At 58.0% G+C, this 19,289-nt stretch overlaps 1 protein-coding gene across 2 annotated transcripts in view; it reads right to left on the bottom strand.

Annotated features, from left to right (window-relative positions):
• PRKAR1B (protein kinase cAMP-dependent type I regulatory subunit beta) overlaps positions 1-10,410 on the bottom strand; it is a 75,731-nt gene extending 65,321 nt beyond the window's left edge. The window contains exons 1-2 of one of the 2 annotated variants that reach the window (XM_070362440.1): positions 10,251-10,410; positions 9,415-9,609 (exon numbers count right to left, since the gene is read on the bottom strand). In XM_070362440.1, coding sequence (XP_070218541.1) covers positions 9,415-9,591 — 177 coding nt within the window. In that variant the 5' untranslated portion in view covers positions 9,592-9,609; positions 10,251-10,410. Of the gene's footprint in view, positions 1-9,414; positions 9,610-9,727; positions 10,031-10,250 lie in introns of those variants that run through there. The other variant, XM_070362441.1, reaches the window with a different exon arrangement.
• Positions 10,411-19,289: the final 8,879 nt, after the last annotated feature.

Raw genomic sequence — 19,289 nt, 5'->3', positions numbered from 1 at the left:
GAAATTGAGGGGGCCCAGGGAGGACCCCCATCACAGCCCCAAGAAGCAGGGGAGACCCAGGATGGACCCCCGTCAGAGCCCCCAGAAGTAACTGCCTTTGCCAAAGCCTTGATTTGGGGTTTCTGGGTTCCACAACTGAGGTAATACATACCTGTTCTAAGCTGCCCAATTTCTTGTCAATTTGCTATGGCACCCGAGGAAACTCAGACACACAGCTCATTAATTTCTCATCTTATTTTTTATTTATCTCATTTTTAATGAGGCTATACATTTCCCTCTAAGTACCAGTTTTGCTAACTCCACATGCTTTGATATGCAATGCTCTCACTGTCACGCAACTGAAATATTCATAACTTTTTTACCACGACAATCTTCTTTTACTGATGAACAGACAAAAGCTCATTACTTATTTTCAAACATATGCAGGGGCTTCTGGCTCCTTCTCTTTTTTCTGGCTTTTTATTAATAATTTGTAACTTGACTGGATTACAGTAAAATAATTTGGTTTCTGAGTGAGAAAAAGACAAACTCGTCCTGGGGTCCCTTGAGATAACAAGTCACACTGGTACTTCACTCTCAAATTCTAAAGTTCTGATTCACGCACATCTTTCTAGGGTCTCTGATGTAATCCGATCGTGGTCTCGAGAGACAGAGACCGGAAAAGGAAACCGAGCTCAGTGACAACGCGAAGCAGGTCCCGTGTCCCCCCGAGTTGCACGCAGCCTCCGTCACGCACACCCACGTGGAGTCACTGCTTCCCATGGGGCTCACCAGCACGTCCTCAGCACCTGGGACAGTGCCCGGCGCGTAGAGCTGTTCGATAAAAACTGGCGGAATGAATGAGTGAAACCTTTTGGGAGAAGTGGCTTTATTATCAGTGGGTGCTTCTGAGCTTCCTAATTCTATTTCTTAAAACACATCCTAAGGAAACAGTGAGAGGCGTCAACAAGGTATCTGTGCCAGAACATCCTTGCAGGGCGTAAAAGTGTTTCACTTCAACCAACAATAATAAGAGACTGCTTAAATCAAGTTAGAAACATCTATATAATAGAATACACTGCACCATTAAATCATACTTTTAATAAATTTAGTAACTGTGTAAAGTTTGGTTTAAAACGCCGAGAAGCAGGACTCGGAATTATGCACAGTCAGGGAATTCCATGGTGGTGCAGCGGTTAGGACTCTGTGCTTTCACACCAGAGCCTGGGTTCTGCCCCTGGTCAGGGGGCTAAGATCCTGCAAGTCACATGGCGAGGCCAAAGAAAAAAAATTGTATATAATCAAGAGAATGAAAAGACAAGACGGGGACTAGGAGAAAATATTTGCAAAACATGTATCTGAGACAGGATTCGTATGCAAAATCTACAAAAAGCTCTGTGCGTGCGTGCGGAGTTGCTTCAGTCGTGTCCGACTCTGTGCGACCCCATGGAGTGCAGCCCACCAGGCTCCTCTGTCCATGGGATTCTCCAGGCAAGAAGACTGGAGTGGGTGGACATTTCCTCCCCGAAGGGATCTTGCCGACCCAGGGATCAAACCAGAATCTCTCACGTCTCTGGCATTGGCCGGCTAGTTCTTTACCACTAGCGCCACCTAGGAAGCTCTTAAAACTCAATAGTAAGAAAACAAACCCGAATGGAAAACAGGCCAAAGATCTGAACAGACCCCTTGTAAGGAAGTTCTGCAGATGGCAACCAAGCACAGGAACGCCGCCTCTCCTCACGTGTCATCTAGGAAACAAAGACCTGCCGCTGCAGGCCCGCGGGGCGACCGGAACCCAGGACACTGGCAACACCAAATGCCGGCAAGGAGACCGAGCGACAGGAACCCGCACCCACGGCCGCGAAATGCCTGGATGCACAACGGGGCAGCAGCTCTGGAAGACACTCTGGCGTCTGTCTCCACGCAACACAGCAACTGCACTCCTGGTGTTTATCAAACGAGATAAACCTACATCACATAAAATCCCACACACAGACATTTATAGCAGCTTTCGTTGCAATTGCTAAAACTTGGAAACAGCCATTCAGCCCGTGATGAATAAACTGGGATCCATCCCGAAAATAGAATATTATTAGATAATAAAAAAGAAATGGGCTATTAAGTCATGAGAAGACCCAGAGAACGCTTCAACGCGAATCACTAAGTGAAGGAAGCCGGTCTGAAAGACTATGTGCTGTGACCTTCATGACCTTCTGGAAACTGGAGACCGGGAAAGAACCGGGCCACCAGGGTTGGGGGAGGGTGCGGTGGACAGGCGGAGCACAGGGGTTTCTAGGGCCGTGGCGACTCTGCATGACGCTGTGACGATGGAGGCACTCCACGGGTTTGTCTAAACCCACAGAACGTGCACCATGAGGGAACCTTCAGGTGAACTGTGGGCTCTGGTCAGTAATAATGGAGCAGGACTGCTGGTCACTCCCTTGACCTGCTGGTGCTCCGAGGCCCGTCTCAGCCCAGGCACATGGCCACCCAGACACACCTGTGCTGCCAGACACACCTGCACCCCAACCTCAGCCTCCCCCAAAGCCTGCTGCCTCCACCGCCTTCCTCCAGACCTTGGGGCCAGCTATCTGGTGCTAACAGGGCCCAGGACCCTCCCACGCCCAGCCAGAAGCCTGGGGACCCAGCCCAGCCCCTCTCCTCCACTTCTAACTGGTCTCCACACCCTCTTTATTCCATCTTCTCAGCCCCACCCCCCCCCAAGCCCCTCCACGCAGCTAAGCAGACGTCTCAGCAGAGCAGGGGAGAAATCATTAGGGCCGAAGATATGAGGGCCCCACTTTGTTTTTAATTTCAGAGACTATCTTTTTTTTTAAGCTGTCACAGTTCAGTTCAGTTCAGTCGCTCAGTCGGTATCCGACTCTTTGTGACCCCCATGAGCCGCAGCACGCCAGGCCTCCCTGTTCATCACCAACTTGTCACAGGTTCACATCAAACATCGAAGGGAGGCACAGAGACCCCCATGCAGGCACAGCCTCCCCCCGACTCTGCAGAACGGAGAGCGTGCTCCCCCACAACGCCCCGGCCGCCCCCAACCAGATGCAGCCACTGTCGGCCCCCAGGCTGCACGTGGACATACCCCCCACATTGGCTTCCCCGGCGGTCCCCTGCAAGGGAGGGCCTGGAGCATCGATGTGCCAGGGAGTGGACGGCCCCTCCAAGAGGAGGTCAACGCTGGACCAGCTGATGGACACGTCTGTCTGGCGCAGGCAGCATTGGCCACCAGCAAACATAGGGTGAACCTCCCCACAGTCACCAGATGCCTGGGATGCCCAGCACAGACCACGGCCCTCATCTCAGGAACGGCCTTCTGCGCCCGGACAGGATTCACTTCCATAGAAGCCACCGCCGGCTCTCCCGAGCCAGTGTGACTGCTCGTCTCATTAAAGGCACAGAGCGAGCCTGGGTCAGCGGGCATTTGACCAGCGGACCAGAGGGAAGCCACCATCGCCCCAGGATCAGGAGCGGCTGGATGAGGCGTCCAGGCCCGCAAGGCAACGCAGAGCAGTGGCAGCGAGGGCTCGGGAGAGGGTGCGGGCTCTGCCCACAGGCTGACCCGGCACTCCGGGAGCAGACGGGCAGCCCCGAGTCCTCCCTGATAAGCCTGCTACAAAGCTGCTTATTTCTCTGAAATCATTTCCTGGGCATAAAGGTGCTTTCTGGAGGGGGAAAAAAAAAACCTGAAAGCCATCAAACAGGAAATGCTGGAAAGAAAGTAGAGCAGGGACACACCCACAGGACGGAAGACGGAACCGCGAGAAGCCACCGAGACGCTGCTAATGCGGACGCAGCGGCGCATCGGACGCCGCCGAGACGCTAGCTGAGAAGGGCCAGGACAGTGGATTCTACGTCATGCGTGATTTACCACAATAAAAAGCGCCACTAGGAAGAAAAACATCAGGGCCTTCCGTGGTGGCCGATGGTGAGGGATCCTCCTGCTGGCGCGGGGGACGTGGGTTCGATCCCTGACCCGGAAAGAGTCTACGTGCGCACCGCGCTAGAGGGCAGCCTGCCGCCGCCCCCGCAGGAAGCCCGCGCACAAAACAAGGACACGGCACAGCCAGAAATAAATAAATGACAAGTTTGAAAAAAAAAAGAAAGAAAAATCAAACAAAAAATGCACACACACACAATTATCCACATCTGTATGTAAGTGCGTCCTGCAAGCAAGGGAAGTCCCGGGGGAAACGTCGGGTTGGCACACGGGTGCGACTCCACAATCTCTCCTGCTCTATTTAAACGCAACGAATCCCTGAGCGGCTCCGAGGCTGTGCTTTGCTGGGGGATACGGACTATTCTCGGAGAAGGCAATGGCACCCCACTCCAGTACTCTTGCCTGGAAAATCCCATGGGCCGAGGAGCCTGGTATGCTGCAGTCCATGGGGTCCCGAAGAGTCGGACACGACTGAGCGACTTCACTTTCACTTTTCACTTTCATGCATTGGAGAAGGAAATGGCAACCCACGCCAGTGTTCTTGCCTGGAGAATCCCAGGGACGGGGGAGCCTGGTGGGCTGCCGTCTGTGGGGTCGCACAGAGTCAGACACGACTGAAGCGACTTAGCAGCAGCAGTAGCATGGACTATTCTGCTTTCTCAAGACTCCACCTGAGAACAAGTCTGCCTCCTCACTGGCTCCCTCACTGAGGCCTGGGCGCAGGACACCGCACCCCAGCCAGGGCAGCACCCCAGGAGCTAGGCCATCTCCGCCGGCCTATGTGGACAGCTGCCGCCTCTGCGCTTATCAAGGCCATGGACATATGCTTCCGCCTCACCACACGAGGGGAGAAACGTGTTCCTCCCCAGGCTTCCGGCCTGCCGGCCTCCTGCGGAAAGGGCCCGGGACCAGGCCCCAAAGCAAGAGCCTCTCCTGCCCCCCGTCACCCTGGTCTGCAGGTGCAGCAGGGAGTGAGACACTCGTGGGTTTGAGGACACCTCAGGGCGCTTCTCGTTTGGGGATCTCGGGTCCATCTGAGCGCCCACTGCAAATCTTGGGGACTCTCCCCAGGAAAACGTACCCACTTATAAAAGCTCACAGGCGATTTCAGAGACTCCACCCAGTCAGCCTGAAGCCAGGAACCCGGCCTTCAGGTCACCCACCTTCTCCAAACCTCAGTCCTCACCTGTCAAAGGCAGGTAGGAAACTACCCCTCCAGGCGAGAACCATCAATTAATCCTCCTAAACCTCTGTGCCCGCCCCGGCCTCTCCCCCGCAGGCTCTGAACCCACAGTCTCTTTGATGACTCAGACCCTCCAAGGCACTTCTCTTGTCTTTCTGTCCAACACTGCCTCTCCCCACCACTCCCTTCTTGGCTAGAGGCACCCCTTCACTAGGGACTCGGGCCAGTCCTAGGAGTCATGGGCCAGGCCTCACTCCTCACCCTACCCCCATCCCCCAGCAGGACCGGGAAGGCCCCCCGAGCCTCTCACTCCACGTCCACTCCCCCCAGGGGACAGAAGCACCCCCTCTCCTGCCAGGTGTAACAACCTCAAGCGTCTCCAGCCACTGCAGATGTCCCCTGGGGGCAAGAGGGCACCCCACCCCACCGCCAGGACCCTCTGTTCAGGTCTCACTCTGAGGCCTCAGGTCTGGCCGGACCCTGCCTCTGGCCTCCAAGCAGGCTGCCTGCGTCCATCCTGCTGAGAGCTCACATCCCATGGGACGTGTCACCTGGCTGGGGTCGTCGTGAACAAGTTGAGTCAAGACGCACTGTCAGCGCCTGACTCTCGCCCCTCACATATGCAGGAAGATGGGCACGGCCCTGGCCCGTCCTCTGGGCACCAGCTGGGCACCGGCTGGACACCGGATGCCTCTCCTACACAGTGATCTTGAAAGGGACCAAAGAAAAACAGATGAAAGCCACATGCCCATGTTCAGCTATCAACTGAAAAACAGCTCTTCACATTAAATCAGCCAAAGCCATGGAGAAGGGCATGGCAACCCACTGCAGTGTTCTCGCCTGGAGAATCCCTCGGACAGAGAAGCCTGGCGGGCTAGAGTCTATGGCGTCAAAAGAGTCGGACACGACTAAGCGACTTTGCTCGCATGCGTGTGCAGGCAGGCAAGCACGGTGAAAGCTGGCTAGAGTGGGTGGCCACAACCACACCATCTGCTGGTGGGTCTTGAATTGATGCTACCTTTGGAGAGACCCTGACCACCCACACCAACAAGATCTCTGTAACCCAGTAAGTCCACCTGGAATTTCAGTAATTCCACCTCTAAACAATGCTACATGCAGAAAGAAAAAAAAAAAATCTATGTATGAGTATGTTCATATGGCATTACTTTCCAAAAAAAAAAAAACTGGAAACAACTGTCCAATCGTGAGGAAAATGTTGAGAAAACTGGTGAATCTTCTCCACACAACACTACACAACCATTCACAGAGAGGACTGCGAGGAATGTGTAATAAATGCAGAACGTGAAGCTGCGTCCACAACACGATTCCAGCTTTGTTTCAAAACCACAATGGCGGGGGTAGGGATGGGGGGAAGGGCTCCAGGTGATTTCTACTTCTTGTTTCCACTTTTGAACTTTCCAGATTTTCTTTCAAAGGCATGTATTACTTAAAAATGTGCTTTAGCGGGTTGTTTCAAAGGGAAGAAATAAATCCAGCCCCCATCAGAAGTTAAACACTGCGGGGCTCGGGGACACAGAGGTGCTTAAAACAGAGCTGGGCCCCAACTGAGGTCCCGTTCAGTCCCCAAGAGGGGCGGGCAGATCAGGTCCTGACACAGGACCTCAAGGAGGAGCCCGGGGTGACCCCAGAGGAGTGCGGGGCGGGGGTGGGCGGTGAGGGGAAGAGGCGGGATGAGCAGCAGGGGGGTGGGGAAGAGACAGGATGAGGGGGAAGAGACAGGGGATGAGCAGGGGATGAGGGGAAGAGACGGGATGAGCAGGGGATGAGGGGGAAGAGGCGGGATGGGGGAAGAGACAGGGGGGATGAGCAGGGGATGAGGGGAAGAGACAGGGGATGAGGGGAAGGTGAGGGGAAGAGCACAGGGGATGGGAAGGGAAGAGGGGATGGATGAACAGGGGATGAGGGACAGGGGGATGAGCAGGGGATGAGGGGGACAGGGGATGAGCAGGGGATGAGGGGAAGAGACAGGGGATGAGCAGGGGGAGGGGGGGGGAAGACAGGGGATGAGGGGAAGAGGCAGGGGATGAGCAGGGGGGATGAGGGGAAGAGACGGGATGAGCAGGGGATGAGGGGAAGAGACGGGGATGAGCAGGGGATGAGGGAAGGACAGGGGATGAGCAGGGGATGAGGGGAAGAGACAGGGGGGGATGAGGGGATGAGGGATGAGGGAAGAGGAGGGGATGAGCAGGGGGGATGAGACAGGGGAAGAGCAGGGGGATGAGAGGGGAAGAGGGGATGAGCAGGGGATGAGGGGGGAAAGCGGGATGAGCAGGGGATGAGGGGAAGAGCGGGGATGAGCAGGGGATGAGGGGAAGAGACAGGGGATGAGGGGAAGAGACAGGGGATGAGCAGGGGATGAGGGGGAAGAGACGGGATGAGCAGGGGGATGAGGGGGAAGAGACGGGATGAGGGGAAGAGACAGGGGATGAGCAGGGGGATGAGGGGGAAGAGACGGGATGAGCAGGGGGATGGGGGAAGAGGCGGGGATGAGGGGATGAGCAGGGGATGCAGGGGATGAGAAGACAGGGGATGGGGGAAGAGACAGGGGATGAGCAGGGGGATGAGGGGAAGAGGCGGGATGAGCAGGGGGATGAGGGGAAGAGGCGGGATGAGGGGGATGAGGGGATGAGCAGGGGGATGAGGGGAAGAGACAGGGGGGATGAGCAGGGGATGAGGGGGGAAGAGGCGGGGATGAGGGGGAAGAGAGGGGATGAGCAGGGGGATGAGGGGAAGAGGCGGGATGGGGGGGAAGAGACAGGGGATGAGCAGGGGATGAGGGGAAGAGGCGGGATGAGCAGGGGATGGGGGAAGAGGCGGGGATGAGCAGGGGATGAGGGGGAAGAGGCGGGATGAGGGCAGGACAGGGGATGAGCAGGGGGATGGGGGAAGAGACAGGGATGAGCAGGGGATGAGGGGGGGAAGGGATGAGGGGGAAGAGACAGGGGATGAGGGGGGAAGAGGCGGGATGAGCAGGGGGATGAGGGGAAGAGGCAGGATGGGGGAAGAGACGGGATGAGCAGGGGATGAGGGGGAAGAGGCGGGATGAGCAGGGGATGAGGGGAAGAGCAGGGGATGGGGGAAAGAGACAGGGGATGAGCAGGGGGATGAGGGGAAGAGACAGGGATGAGCAGGGGATGAGGAGGAAGAGACAGGGGATGAGCAGGGGATGAGGGGGAAGAGGCGGGATGGGGGGAAGAGGCGGGATGAGCAGGGGATGAGGGGAAGAGATGGGATGGGGGAAGAGACAGGGGATGAGCAGGGGATGAGGGGAAGAGACGGGATGAGCAGGGGGATGAGGGGGAAGAGACGGGGGGATGAGCAGGGGATGAGGGGAAGACACGGGATGAGCAGGGGGATGAGGAGGAAGAGACAGGGGATGAGGGGGAAGAGACGGGATGAGCAGGGGGATGAGGGGGAAGAGATGGGATGAGGGGAAGAGGCGGGATGAGCAGGGGATGAGGGGAAGAGAGGCGGGATGAGGGGGAAGACACGGGATGAGCAGGGGCATGAGGGGGAAGAGACAGGGGATGAGCAGGGGGATGAGGGGGAAGAGACGGGATGAGGGGGAAGAGACAGGGGATGAGGGGGAAGAGACAGGGGATGAGCAGGGGGATGAGGGGGAAGAGACAGGATGAGCAGGGGGATGAGGGGGAAGAGACAGGAGATGGGGGGAAGAGACAAGGGATGAGCAGGGGATGAGGGGGAAGAGACAGGGGATGAGGGGGAAGGTGGGGGGGATGAGGGGGAAGGTGGGGGGGATGAGGGGGAAGGTGGGGGGGATGAGGGGTGAGGGTCCTCTGGGGGCTCCTGCCCATCTCCTGCTCCCAGCCCCCGCCCACACCAGGAACCAGGAGGGGTGAGGGGGTCATCCAGGCAGGAGGGAGCGGGGCGGGCAGCCGCGGGTCTGAGGGGCCCGCACCGGCCTGGTCTCAGGACTAAGGACCCTCCTAAGGGGGACCTTTGCGGCTCCACCATGCTCCTGTAAGCCATTGGCTTCCACCCTGAGGGCAGAGCGCATCTCTGACGGTCCCTGAGTTGAGAACTGCTGGTGACCCCACAAGCCACAGTCACAGCCACCGCTTCCCAAACGACCCCAAGCCTTCCAGGGTTGGGAGGCGCTGAGAGCCTGAGCCGCCGGATAAGACCGGGTCCTGTGGGGGCGTGAAGCCGCCCAGCCCGCCCGAGCTGAGCACGCTGGGGTGGAAGGGAGGCCGGGCGGGCGCCCCCCCCTCCCCCGCCACCCCTGCCCGCAGGCACCAGGTGCGCAGCCACTGACCTTCTCCAGCCTCTCGAAGTGCTCGCGCAGGAACCGCATGGGGCGCTCGGGCTTGGCCAAGCAGAGCTGCACGATGCAGTCCTTGAGCACCTGCTGGATGCCGCGCCTCTGCACGTAGAGCTCGCAGGCCCTGAGGCCGTCGTCCTCGTCCAGCTGCTGTGCCCCCGGCGCGGCCATGGCGACGCGCGGCGCGTCCTGCGAGAGAAGCGAGTCCGCGGGCCGCGCGCGTCCAGCAAGCGCCGGGGCCCGACCCGGCCTGGCGACCGGGGCGTCTGTCCTGCCAGAGGCCTCTCGTCCTCGAGGCAAAGCTCACCTCTAGGCAGATACTCGCGGGGGCGCAGGGGGTCCCGCCAGGGCCCGGAAGGAAGCAGGGAAGCGGGGCGAACGGCCTGTGTGCGCAGCCGGCCGGTAAGGGGTCTCACGTGTGACCATCCCTCCCCTCCCGGGACCTTCCTGGCTGGAGGGCCTCCCGCGAGCTCCCGGGGAGATGATGGGGGCGGGGCGCGGTTACACAATCCGCAGGAAAAGGAAGGGAAACGGGAAAGGAACGATGCCTGGAGCCGGGCCTCCCGGGAAGACGAACCCGGAAAACAATGGCAGGGCCGCGCATCCGGCCCGCGCTCGGCTAGGTCACAATGACAGCTCGGAACCCGCCCGGAACCCGGCCTGCCGGCCCGCGCTGCACGCAGCTCGGCGACCCCGGCCCCCGCGCCCAGACCACCGCGTCACGTCGGCCCGGGTCGGGCTAAGGGGCGGGGGCTCCCCCAGGGCCCACGCTTCCCGGGGCCTCTGGGCAGCCGAGGGCTCCGTCGCCGACCCTTCCCAGCCCCGCGTACCTGGATGCGAGGCGCCTGAGGCCGGAGGCGGCTGCGCGGGGACGCGGGCACGGCGGGCGAGCGGTCCCGCACTGCAGCGGCGCCGCCCTCCGCCCGCCCCCGCGCCGCGCGGTCCACCCTCCTACCGGCCCACCCCCAACACCCTCTCCCTGCAGCCCAGATCTCCCGCCTGGGCAGACTACCCCTGCCCCCCTCCCCTTCCAGTCCCCGCCTCCTCACCCCCGCCCCAGACGTGCAGGCTGACTAGCCCCACGTTTGACAAACCGACACACATCAGTGCGCTGCTGCGCTGCCAGGAGGACCGCCACGACCGCCCCACGCACCCGCCGCACACCTCCACCCCCAGATTGCCCACCTGGCTGGTGGCAGCCCCCTGGGGCCTTGGGGGTGGTGGTGAGGACCCCCCCACACAACCTTCAGACCTGGGTGTCACCTCTGGGCCACTGGGTCTGCACTGGTGGCCACTAGTCAGGGGCACCAGCTTCACCCAGATACCCAGCAGAGGGGGGGAGGTCTTCACAGGATCACCCTAAATTCTTCCCCCAGCCCAGGGGTCCCAGAAGTCAGAGGCCAGCACAGCCCCTAACCTGCCAGCTAGGCTGGCAGCAATGGGAGTCCATTACCCGTGTTTTCCAGTTGCCTGACAGCACGTTTAATGGCACCCACTCCAGTACTCTCGCCTGGAAAATCCCAGGGACAGAGGAGCCTGGTGGGCTGCAGTCCACGGGCAGCACGCTTAATGGCACCCACTCCAGTGCTCTTGCCTGGAAAATCCCAGGGACAGAGGAGCCTGGTAGGCTGCAATCCACGGGTTCGCTAAGAGTCGGACACGACTGAGCGACTTCACTTTCACTTTTCACTTTCATGCATTTGAGAAGGAAATGGCAACCCTCTCCAGTGTTCTTGTCTAGAGAATCCCAGGGATGGGGGAGCCTGCCATCTATGGGGTCGCACGGAGTCGGACACGACTGAAGCGACTTAGCAGCAGCAGCAGCAACAGCACGTTTTGGAGATTGAAATAGCAACCCACTCCGTGTTCTTGCCTGGAGAATCCCATGGACAGAGGGGCCTGGCGGGACTCCTGCCAGGGGGTTGCAAGAATTGGACACAACTTAGCAACTAAACCACCACCACCATCACATTTTGCCCCCATTCTGCCTGGGTAGTGGCAGAAACGTCATTTCAGGCAGTTGGGGGGTCCCACCCTTTACCTGGAGGCTTCCCAGATGGTGCTAGTGGTAAAGAACTCTCCTGCCAATGCAAGAGATCTAACAGACGCTGGTTCGATCCCTGGGTTGGCAAGATCCCTTGGAGGAAAGCAGGCAGCCCACTTCAGTATTCTTGCCTGAGAATCCTACGGACGGAGGAGGGTGGCCTGGTGAGGAGGGTGACAAAAACGGGGGCCAGGTTTCACGTGAGAGACTTCTGGGGGGGAAGTGTATGCTCCAAGGCAGGCTTCTCTTCTCATGGTCTCCTGGGTCTCCTCGAGATCTGTGCGGGGCCCTCCCCCTGCATGGTCCACGAGAGGGGGACCCTCTCTGAGAATGGCCTTTGGATCCCAGCACCCCCCCCCACACACACACCCTTATCTTGCTGGATGCTTTGCCCTAACAGAGAGCCCCCTGGACTGTGGCTGGCAGACAAGGACAGGTCCGGGAGCAGTGGCTGGCAGTCACTGGGTGCCCAGCCCCCCAGAACCTTGCTCCCCGGCCCGTCTCAGTTGGGACTGAAGACGGTGGGGGCAGCTCCCACCAGCCTTTCCCCTGCAGACCCTTCCAGGCCCCTCGGGCACCTATCTCAGGGTCCCCACGTCCAGGGCCTGCAGGTGGGCCACCCTAAGAACCGCCCCCTCCGGCCACACTGCAGGGCCAGCCCTCCTGCCCACAGTTCAACCTGCTGGCAAGGCCCCTCATTTCTCCTGGGGCCCCAGCCCCCTTTGCTGGCCATTTGGGTGGAAGGGAAACGCTTCCCATTCATCCAGGCACTCACTGCTTTGAGGCAGGGAGCCAGGGGCCCTCAAACCAGGCCCAGCCTCCCCGTGTCCAGAACCGGGCGGCACAGACCAGCTGTTGTTGTTTAGAGGCTAAATCATGTCCGACTCTTGCGACCACATGGGCTGTAGCTGGCAGGCCCCTCTGTCCATGGGATTCTCCAGGCAAGAGTACGGAGTGGGGTGCCACTTCCCCCTCAGGGGATCTTCCCAACCCCAGGAACTGAACCCACATCTCCTGAACTTTATTGCTGAGCCACCAGGGCAGCCCAGTTAATGTTCCCATTGATGGCACAGTGGTTCCTGGCAGCTGATCCAAGTGACTCCACGCTGAATTACATGACCTATGCCCCTTTCCCCGAGACGGGGGCTGAGCACAGGGTCCATCAGGGAAGACTAGACCGAGGGTGGCCAGTGGCCTCACATGGAGGCACAGCAGGGATGCCCCTCCTGGAGCAGGGTCAGGGAGCTGTGTGGACCAGTGTTGCCATGCACAGCTGGGTCAAGGTGCCTTACCTCGCTGGGCTGGACAGTGACAAGCCCTGGGTGACCAGGCGTCCTGAAGACGTGAGGCGGGGATCATGCCGTCAAGCAAATGTCCCCTCCACCCACAGGGAAGGGCCCCCCCAGCGCAGCCCTCCTGCTTTCCCCACAGAGGGGCTGCATGTGCCACAGCCCGGGATCCTCACCCCACCCTGGAACCTGAGTCTCCAAGTCTTGCAAAGGTCCAGCTTCAAAACCACCTTATTTTCCAACCACCCCCTCCCCTGCCCCAGACTCCTGGCGATGCCAAGTCCAGTTCACCAGCCAGGATTCAACAGGGACATTGCTTCTGCAAGGAACCCTCCCTGCCTGGGGCCCTCACACCTACAGGCCAGCTTGGGCCCTTGGGGGTGCCTCCGGGGTCTCCCTGCAGCCCTGGCTCTGTACGAAGCGTGCCAGAGGCCGATTTTTGAACCTGCCCCCTTCTCTGCCCCCTGCTGTGCCAAGCGCCCTGGGAAGCATGGACACTGCGTTAGACCCTGAGGGGCAAGGAGACAGACGTGGGTACCTGCCCAGGCGAGGGAGGTCTCAGCACCGTCCCCCCACGCAAGGGTGCTGAGCTGGGCTCAGCAGGCGGACTCCTAGGTGGGTCCTGCTTCCCAACCAGCAACAGCGTGGGAGCTGGGGGGGCTTCACCTGGAAAACCCTCCAGTCTCCCACCTGTGGGCGTGGAGGTGGGCGTGGCTCCTCGCACCTGCTGACGGGGAACCAAAGGGACCCAGTGACCGAAAGGCTACCAGTTACAGCTCATCCAGCCACGACCCTCCTGGCGGGGCGGCGGGGAGGGCAAGCTAAGCCCCCCGCACAGAGCAGAGCCATCAGGGCCTGTGAGGGTGCAGAAGAGGAGCCCAAGCAGGGGACCCGGCCTGGAGGTCGGGGCGGGACTCCGAGAGGCAGCAGCCCACCCAAGGCTCGGGGTCCCCAGCGGAGGACCTGCCCAGGCCTCCAGGGTTGCCTTCAGGGGACACACCCGAGCCCTGCTGGACTCCTGACCCACTGACGAGAGATGATCGGGAGTGTGAGGCACTGTGTCTGCGGTGACTCCGACAACATCTGCAGAAGACAAAGGCAGTGACGCCCGCGGGCAGCAAGGCTTGCCTGTCCCCAGTGCCCCAGGCCCCGGCCCCATCACCCCTCATCTGCACCAGCTGGGGTCTTTCCTCTCCATCCCCGCTATCCACAGGCTTTCTGCCCTCAGCTTTGTCAGGAGGGGCTGCTGTGGATGCCGGGACCCCGAGCGTCCCACGAGAACTGGCTAGAGGAGACAATGAACAGACCGACCAAGCACACCGGCTCGTGGCGGTTTATTGTGCTGCTGAAATGACACAGTTCACGACGTTCGTCACCAGGACACAGAACGGGGGCTCCTGGAACAGACCTGAAGTCACTCCTTCCCACCCTGGCCGGGTCTCTAAATTCCATTCGGAGGAGGAGGTTCCTTCCTGACTCCTGCCTATACAATTGGGGCAATTCCATCACATTTTGGCTCAAACGTATAGAATTTCAAAGTTCTACCGTTATGTCAACATATATACCCAGTGTCAACTCAGTCACTTTAAGTGTCCAGTGCTCTGGAACAGTCACAACTGCAACCTGATTTAAAGTGTTTCTCCTTGTCCGGCTGGGCCGAGGCCGGGACCGGGCTTTCTTCCTCTTCCTCGAGCAGCCACCCCCCACAAACTTGCCAACTGGGCTTCGCCACCTATCGCATCAGGACAGCCTCTGGTAGCTAGGATGCCCAGCCCCCAGCCACCACGCCAGCCTCAGTGCCTCAGGGAAGCAGGACGCAGACTCACGGCCCCGCGCGAGGGCTCCTCTCACCACGCGGAGCGCGGCTGCGACTCGTGCACACCGGCGGGGTCGGCGTTGCGCCACGGCGCATGCTCACGCACACGCCTCGGGTGGTGTGTACGCAGCACATCCCAGGCTCACCTTCCGGCCGCTGTGAACAAGGAGGGCAGACCCGAGAGCCCTCCCCTCCTCTCCTTCCCCGCCTTCCCCTTCTCGCACGCGCGTGTGGAACTGGCGGGTCACTTGCGAATCCTGCTTAATTTTTTCAGGAACCACAGGGCTCCTCTGTGGGGAGCGAGCTCCGCCCGTGGCAAAGGTCATGAGGAAGGAGGCTTGACATACGCAAAGGCGGGATCAAGCCTCAGGAGTCTCCCTGGAAATTCTCGAGCAATCTACCCCCAAAACCAGAGTCTGCCTACTTTCTGCTTTGTGCTTTCACCTACACCTCTGACTTTACGGGGGGCTGTCCCCCACTACCTCTCTGAAAAAAGAGTTAGCTTACAGCTCCAGTTAATAATTCCTGGGTGTGACAGTGTTTCAACCTACAAACTCCCTTGGAAGTCCTCTAGCCTGCCTGAATAGGTTTTTCCGGCCACATGTGATTGCTCAGAGCCTCCAAACTGAGAGGCGTGAGATGTTCTAAACTGTCTAAATACAGATTCCTTTGAGCAGTTAAAAGATTGATTAGAAATTGTATTGGTGAAGGGATTTTCACTTGTTGGGCCAATGTTTGCTGCTAAGTCTCCATATCCCTTACCTGCTGTGTCCCTGGCAGTGTATTGATTAATATAATTGGTGTAAGTAGTAGCTTTAATGTTTGTAACCTGGGACCCTTGAGTTAATTCTTTTTCTTGTTATAGCCCACCACACCTTTGCTCTGTAGGAATGCAACTTTATCTAATGCTTTTTGGAGGCTGGCACCTGACTTCAGAATAATCACCTTTAGAAAAAGGCCTCCGGGCCAGAAGATGATGCAAATCACCTAAACTTTTGCATATGATAAGTTTGCAGGAAGAAAGCCTGGCTTACTGCATGACTCTACCCCTTCCCCCATTATCCTCTATGCATAACTTGAGGTATAAAAACTACTTTGGAAAATAAAGTGCGGGCCTTGTTCACCGAAACTTGGTTCTCACCATGTCGTTCTTTCTCTTACCTTCTGGCTGAATTATTCAGCCTCTTTTCTACACTGAATTTCCTCACTGAGCTATCCTCATTCTATTACTCTTTATATCCTTAATTAACGTTTAATTAAGCAGTTGTTTCCTGATCCTCGCCGACGCCGTCCCCGCTTCGAATACCCTGGATCAGCCGGGGCTGGTCCCCAGCACTCCTCAGTGGCTGCACCGTCTTACATTCCCACCGTGAGACTCAGGGTCCTAACTCTCCACGTCCTTCCCAATGTCTACTCACCTGACTCGAGCATTTCTGCGTCTGCCGTCCCCGTCTCTCACGCTCTTTTATGCAGCTTCCTGCTCCTTTCTAGGTGCCGTCTAAGCGCTGGTCTCTCTGTCCTACGCTCCTGTTTATTCAGTCTGCAAAGGTGTCTGGGGACAGGGGACAGGAGGCCGGACCCCCCGAGCGCTCACAGAGCCACCACCTCAATCAGGACACTCGGGAGGCTCCCCCGCCACGCCCGTGCGGTCACACCCAGCCCCTCCCCCAGCCCCGGAGACGCTTCCGGGTCCTCCACTCCCATAAATGTCATCTCGGGCTGTCTACAGGGACTCACGCAGTGTCTTGTCACAACTGTCCTTTACTCGGCACAACGCCTGGAGGTGCGCCCGAGTCTCTGCCTGTATCAACAGTCCTTCCCCTTCGTTCCTGAGTAGAACTGAGTTAGCGTCCACGTTTGGAGTGTGTCTTTCTGTTACTGATTTTTATGCTCCAACTTCACTTCCTTCACATTTGTCGAGGTCTGTTTTATGGCCCAGGATACATACGGTCTCTCCTGGCATGTCCCCGGACACCTGTGAACAGCGTGCACTCCACGCCTGTTGGGTGGAGGGTTCCATGAATGTCCACTGATCCCTCCGATCAACACTGTTCCATGTCCTTTCCGAATGTCCAATAGTTTCAGCAGCTGTGAAGAGTGGGAGCTGAGGTCCTCACCTAAAACTGGGGGGTTTGTCTTTCTCATTTCAGCTCCAGCAGTGCTTGCTTTATGTATCTTAAAGATCTGTTTGGGTCATAAACATTTTCGATTGCTATATATCTGCCTGGTGGACTGACCCTTTTATTGTTATACAATCAACCTGTTTTTTCCCCTGGAAATTCCCCTTGCTCTGACGTCTACCTTGGCTGATAGTCATCATCCTACTTTTTCAAAAAGAATGTTTACATGATAGATCTTTTCCCATCCTTTTTCTTTCAGCCTCCCCGTTATCACATTTGAAGTGAGTCTCAGCGTATGACAGAAAACGTAAAGTTGGGTCATGGGTTTCTATCCCTCCTGCAAATCTTTGTCTTCTCACCGGTGTGTACACGCCATTCACATTTGCAGTAACTACGGATGATTAGTGCTCAAGTGGTGCTTGTCCTCTCTCGTGCCACAGCGTCGGGTACCTGGATATCCGTCAGAATCCCACTGGATGGTGTGCTGAGGGCATCGCTGTCGACTTATGTGAGCCGCGCTCTGCACACGCCCGTGTACACATGCAGTAATCAGTCCACGGCACCGACGTTCCGCCACGTCATGTGGCGCAGAGTCCTCCCTCACCCCTCACTTCTCTCACGCATGCAGAGCCCCCTGCTTTGCTGCAACCATCAGATGTTAAAAAATGTGCCACTTCCTTCTGGCCGCTGTGATTTCCAAGAAGAAATCTCTCATTCACACTCGTGTCCCTCTCGAGGTGACACTGGATCTCTCTCTGTTTTCACTTTTTTTTTTCTGTGATTCTTTTTCAGAGATTTAATCGTGATGTGTCTTGGTGTGGATTTTTAGAGGGCTTAACTCTTCCCTGGTGGCTCAGATGGTAAAGAACCCACCTGCAATGCAGGAGACTCGGGTTCAATCCCTGGGTTGGGAAGATCCCCTGGAGAAGGGAAGAGCTACCCGCTCCAGTATTCTTGCCAGGAGAATCCCATGGATAGAGGAGCCTGGGGGGTTACATCCATGGTGTCACAGGGTTGGACACGACTGAGCGACAAACACGGCACACTGGCCTACACAGGGCTTTGTTAGTCTGTTACATCTACGAGTTTGTCTTTCACCAAATTCAGGAAGTTTTCAGCCATCATTCCTTGCAACACTTTGCAGCCCACGTGCTCCCTCCTCTTGCTCCGGGTCTCTCCTGCAGATCTGAGGCTGTGTGTCTTTTTTCAGTCTCTTCTCTCTCTGTTGCTTAGATTGCGCAGACTCTACCGCTTTATCTGTGCACTTCCTGATTCTCTCCTGTCACCTCCGCTTTGTCATCACGTCCATCCAGTAGTGGGCAGTGATCCCCGTGTCCAGTGATGGACACAATGCTATATGGCTACTGTGTTTTCCAGTTCTATGATTTTCACTTGGCGTTGGGTGGGCGTTGGGTGGGGGGGTCACGTTGGGAACGTCAGTTTACTGGTGACCCTGCAGGCTGTCATCTAGGGCACGCACTGCAGAGGCTCCTGCCAGTTCAAGGCCCCGCAGGCACCAGCCCACTGAGAACAGATGCCGCCGAGGCAGCAACCCGGCCTCTGGCAGTGGCTGAGCTACTCCTCCCATGGCCTGCCAGCAGGTCTGGGTTACAGCCCCCTCTAGTGCCTGTTCCAGGGACCTGGAAGCCGGAAGAGAAACCCCGGGGTCACCCCACAGCTGTTCCTCTAGTGTGGTGTCCCCGGTCAGCTTGCCCCCTTCTTTCCAGCTCAGATCCTTTCCCCATTGTCTGCTGAACTAGCTGCAAGGTGTTCAGTTGTAACTGGGCGGGGGAGTAGCCAGGAAAGTGAGTCTGCCCCACCTCTGGAGCAGGGGAGCCCAGCACCCTCACTTCAGTGCTGACGCTCTCATCTCGATGACAGCCAAGGCCTTCCCAGCAGCCTCACGTGGCGCCTGCCTGGCTCCCTTCCAACCCATTCTCTGACAGCCAGAGTAGTCTCCTACAAACACAAACCTCCTAGTGAAACCCTCCCCCCTCAAACCCTCCCTTGCGTCCCCCACTGGGACCCAGAGGACCCTGCTCCCCCTGGATGCCCTGGCTCCCGTCGCAGGGTCGAACGGTGTCAGGCCCCCTCCCCGTATCTGTTCCTGGGGCTGCAGAAACACAGTACTATAAACCTGGCAGCTTAAACAAGAGAAATTTGTCTCAACGTCCTGGAAGCCAAGTCCAAGATCACAGTGTCGGAGCCTGGTTCCCCTGAGAGCTGTGAGGACGTGTGTCCCAGGCCCTCTCCTGGGCCTGCAGACAGCCACCCTGCCTTCACGCGCTTCTCCCTGTGTGCTCGTCTGTCTCATTTCCCCTTTTCATAAGGACACAGTCAAACGGATTAGGGCCCACCCTAAAGACATGGTCCTAACTTGATGAGTCTCTATGGCCCTATACCCTTTTGAGGTCCGGGGCAGGGAGGGAGGGTCAGGACTCCATCACGTGAACTTTGGGGGGCACAACACAACTGCGCAGCCACACTCCCACCACAGGCCTCTTGCATCTTGTCCCCTCCCTCTGCTTCCCGCCCCTTCACCTAGTTAACTATCCTGTGCTCTGTGCTCAGTCGCTCAGTCGTGTCCAGCTCTTTCTCCC

This window comes from Bos mutus, chromosome 25 (genome assembly GCF_027580195.1).
Source record: "Bos mutus isolate GX-2022 chromosome 25, NWIPB_WYAK_1.1, whole genome shotgun sequence".
Classification (NCBI taxonomy): domain Eukaryota; kingdom Metazoa; phylum Chordata; class Mammalia; order Artiodactyla; family Bovidae; genus Bos; species Bos mutus.
The sequence above is the reverse complement of the archived record's forward strand: the minus strand, read 5'-3'. Positions and strand labels throughout refer to the sequence as shown.